General features: G+C 35.4%; 1 protein-coding gene across 2 annotated transcripts in view; it reads left to right on the forward strand.

Annotated features, from left to right (window-relative positions):
* LOC106883169 (receptor-type tyrosine-protein phosphatase T) overlaps positions 1–3,411 on the forward strand; it is a 201,176-nt gene that overhangs the window by 81,339 nt on the left and 116,426 nt on the right. For both annotated transcript variants that reach the window (XM_052970235.1, XM_052970236.1), the window contains exon 3: positions 233–277. In XM_052970235.1, coding sequence (XP_052826195.1) covers positions 233–277 — 45 coding nt within the window. The remainder of the gene's footprint in view (positions 1–232; positions 278–3,411) is intronic.

Below are 3,411 nucleotides of genomic sequence, written 5' to 3' on the forward strand. Positions count from 1 at the left end.
GTGTGTGTGTGTGTGTGTGTGAAATAAAGTTGAAATATGACCAAACCCTCCAGTTCTATTTTCACTTCTTAACTAGTACTGACTTTTTTTTTTTTTTTGAAACAAACTGAACAATTTCTATAATTAACAATTGCTTGTATTAAATACATTTTACAGTTCTGTATTTAAGAAATGTAAATACATTTTCTCTGATGTTTTGTAAATTGATTTTTGTATTTCTTTCTCTTTTCAGATATATCTGATAGTTTACAACATTCTGATGGCAGATGGGTGCCAAGTCAGTATTTACTTTAAATCTAAGTTTTTCATATTGATAATGATTTAAAAAAAATTTTCTTTTGTTTTGAATTGCAAGTTGTACATTTATTAAACAGTGAGTGTTATTTAAAAGTGAATTTGTATTGGAGTAAGAAAAAGTTGGAAGAAGATTCATAGTATTGTTATTTCTGTTGAGCAAATGTGTAATAATGTTATTTGACATGAAAGGATGCTATTTAATAATGAAACAAAGGTGCTAAGCATCAAAGGTCTTTAGAGGATGGAGAGAATCAAATATCATCATCATCATCATAATTTTAATGTCCACTCTTCTGTTTGCGTGAGTCAGACAAAACTCGACGAGGCAGACTTTTCTTTGGCTGGTTGCTTTTCTTGTTGCCGACTGTCACAGGTTTCCAAGTATGGTTATGTATCTTCTAGTCCTTCAAACACAAACAGTTCAATATCCGGACTTGTTTTTATAGAAGGTTGCAGACAGTCATAAATAGAAAAGCTGAAAGGTGGAAACTTTGCTCAAAATATTTTTATCTCAGATGTGCAGTTTTGACTTGCTTAAAAGTTAAGAGTACTGTAAGGGAAGTTTATTTCAGTATTAAACTTGTCAATTAATGTGTTACAGGAGATATGACAACACAGAAATAATGTGAGCTAGACAACAGTTGTATGGTGAAAGTGCATTATGCTGACTGTATAAGGTACCTGTTGTAAAGAACTAAAACATTATAAAAATGTTGAGGTTAGATTGCAGTTTGTTGGGTTTTATGAAAGTGATTGTGCAAGATCAAGAAAAGTGACAATATTTTATACTATACATTCATCTAAACCCATGCCAGGACAAACAAGCAAATGTCAAAATAATTTCTATCTCAAAAACAAGGCTACAAATGTTTGGTTTAGTGGGTTTGGTTGATTAAATCAATCTCTATTCTACTGGTCCTTTTTTATTTATTGAGCAGAAAGAAAATGATAAAAATTCAAGTTGTTTCTTTTGAGATTTGAACTCTGATTGTAAATGGACATAACTATAAACTCTAAGGTGATTTGCCCAATGTTTTGCTGATTTTGCCATTATTATCCTTGAATGTCAAAATAATAATTATGAAGTGACAAGAAAGGATCTTCAAATGTTATGCTTCACTGAAGAGATGACACGGACCAAGACTTCTGGTAATTTGATGTACTTGAGAAGACACGTCAAGTTAAGTAAAACTGTGGCCATCTATGCATACAGACATATCCCTCTGTCATTTGAGAGGTTCTTGTCTTGCAGGCTTGCAGGTACTGGTACCACATGTAAAGTATCCATGCTGGTACCACATAAAAAGCACCCATGTCAGTGTCACATAAATAGCAACAATGCCAGTATTGTGTGAAAAGCATTTGTGTATGTGTGTGTGCGTGCGCATATAAAGGTACTGGTATAGCTATGGTTAAGAAGTTTGCTTCTCCACCCACATGGTTTCAGGTTCAGTTCCACTGCATGGCAACTTGGGCAGGTGTCTTCTACTATAACCCTGGGCTGACCAAGGCCTTGTGATTTAGTATTGGGTCATCCCATAAATAATGTAGTTTTTTTAATACTTCTTTATTTTTCAAAATTAAGATCAACAAAGTTCTTTTTAAGCTAAAATATACTCTCCTGCATTTTCAACAATGCTCTTCCATCTATATGATAGATTTGCAAGGCCCCTCTTCCAAAATTCATTTGTCCATGATGAAAAATACTTCCCCGATACTGTATTGGCCTCATCTACAGAATCCTTATTTTTTCTGCCCAAATGATTTTGAAGACTGTGGAATAAATGATAATCAGATGGGGCAATGTCCAGCAAATATGGTAGATGGGGCATTGTTTCCCATTCAGACTGCTCTAACCTTTGGAATGTCATCCTCGCTGTATGTGGCCAAGCATTATCCTGATGGAAGAACATCTTTTGTCTTTAAACCAAAGATGTTTGTTTTTCTTCTAGTGCAGATGTCGATGAATGGTTGAATGACCAAATTCAAACTTCTCTGCAGTTATGATGAGATTTTGTTCCACCAGGGTTTGCAAGACACCCTTGTCGAGCTCTACAGATCTTCCGGGATGAGGCTTGTCTTCTAAGCTGTAGTTTCCCGCTTGGAATTTCTGGAACCATCGTTGCCACCAGCTTACGCTTATTGTCTGATCCCCATATACTGCATTTATATTCCTCGCACTTTCCGTTGCAAAGTTGCCTTTATTGAACACATAAAACAAAATATGTCAAATATGCTCCTTTGTCACTTCCATTATAGTTTTGAAAAATAACTGTTAAAATGAAATGGCACTCTCCAAAACTTGCACAAAGAATAAGGGCAAGGTAAAATTACTATCTGCTTTTATAGCAAGTTGATGCAGGTAGTTTATTCCCTCCACCCCCAATTTCTTAGTTCATGCAATTGAAAAAACTGTGTCAAGATAAAAGACACATTTACACATGATGGGTTTCTTTGTTTCTACCTACCAAATCCACTCACAATGCTTTGGTTGGTCTGGACCAATGGTAAAAGACACTTTCCTAAGGTGCCATGCGATTGGACTGAATCTGAAAGTATGTGGTTGGGAGGTAAATTTCTTAACCATAGTGCTGTACTTGCATCGAGAGAGAGAAAGAGAGAATAGAAATGTTTTGATTGTTGAGGTGATGTTGCCTTGGGAGGGCATTGCAGTATTGTATATGAAAGGCCTTAAAATATACAGCAGTGATTTTGGGAATCATGTGAATGGCAATGTACATTGCTTCCAATAGAGATGGAATATCATGATTTGTAGCCAAAGCCATTATGTCCTACTTATTTTGCTACCATTGGACTTAGAAAGATGGTAGATTTGTTTTTTATTGGAGAGGAAAACAGAGGAGTTTCATCATAGCAGAGGTATGTGAAAGAAAGACTAAAACTGAAAGCAAAGAGTAAATTCTCACCTAGAAGCAAAACAAACTAGCTCACTATATGGCTGGAGTGGTTATAGTTAAATGTGGATTGGTGTGCGTAATAGGAGGGGAGGCACAAGAGTTCTACAGTGTGGGTTAAAAGAACTTGAATGTTCTTAAGAAGCTTCAATGTTGCTCAGGAGTGATACTGGAAGAAAGTGCAGATTTTTTGTGAAAT

This window comes from Octopus bimaculoides, chromosome 8, assembly GCF_001194135.2.
Source record: "Octopus bimaculoides isolate UCB-OBI-ISO-001 chromosome 8, ASM119413v2, whole genome shotgun sequence".
NCBI classification, from domain to species: Eukaryota; Metazoa; Mollusca; class Cephalopoda; order Octopoda; family Octopodidae; genus Octopus; species Octopus bimaculoides.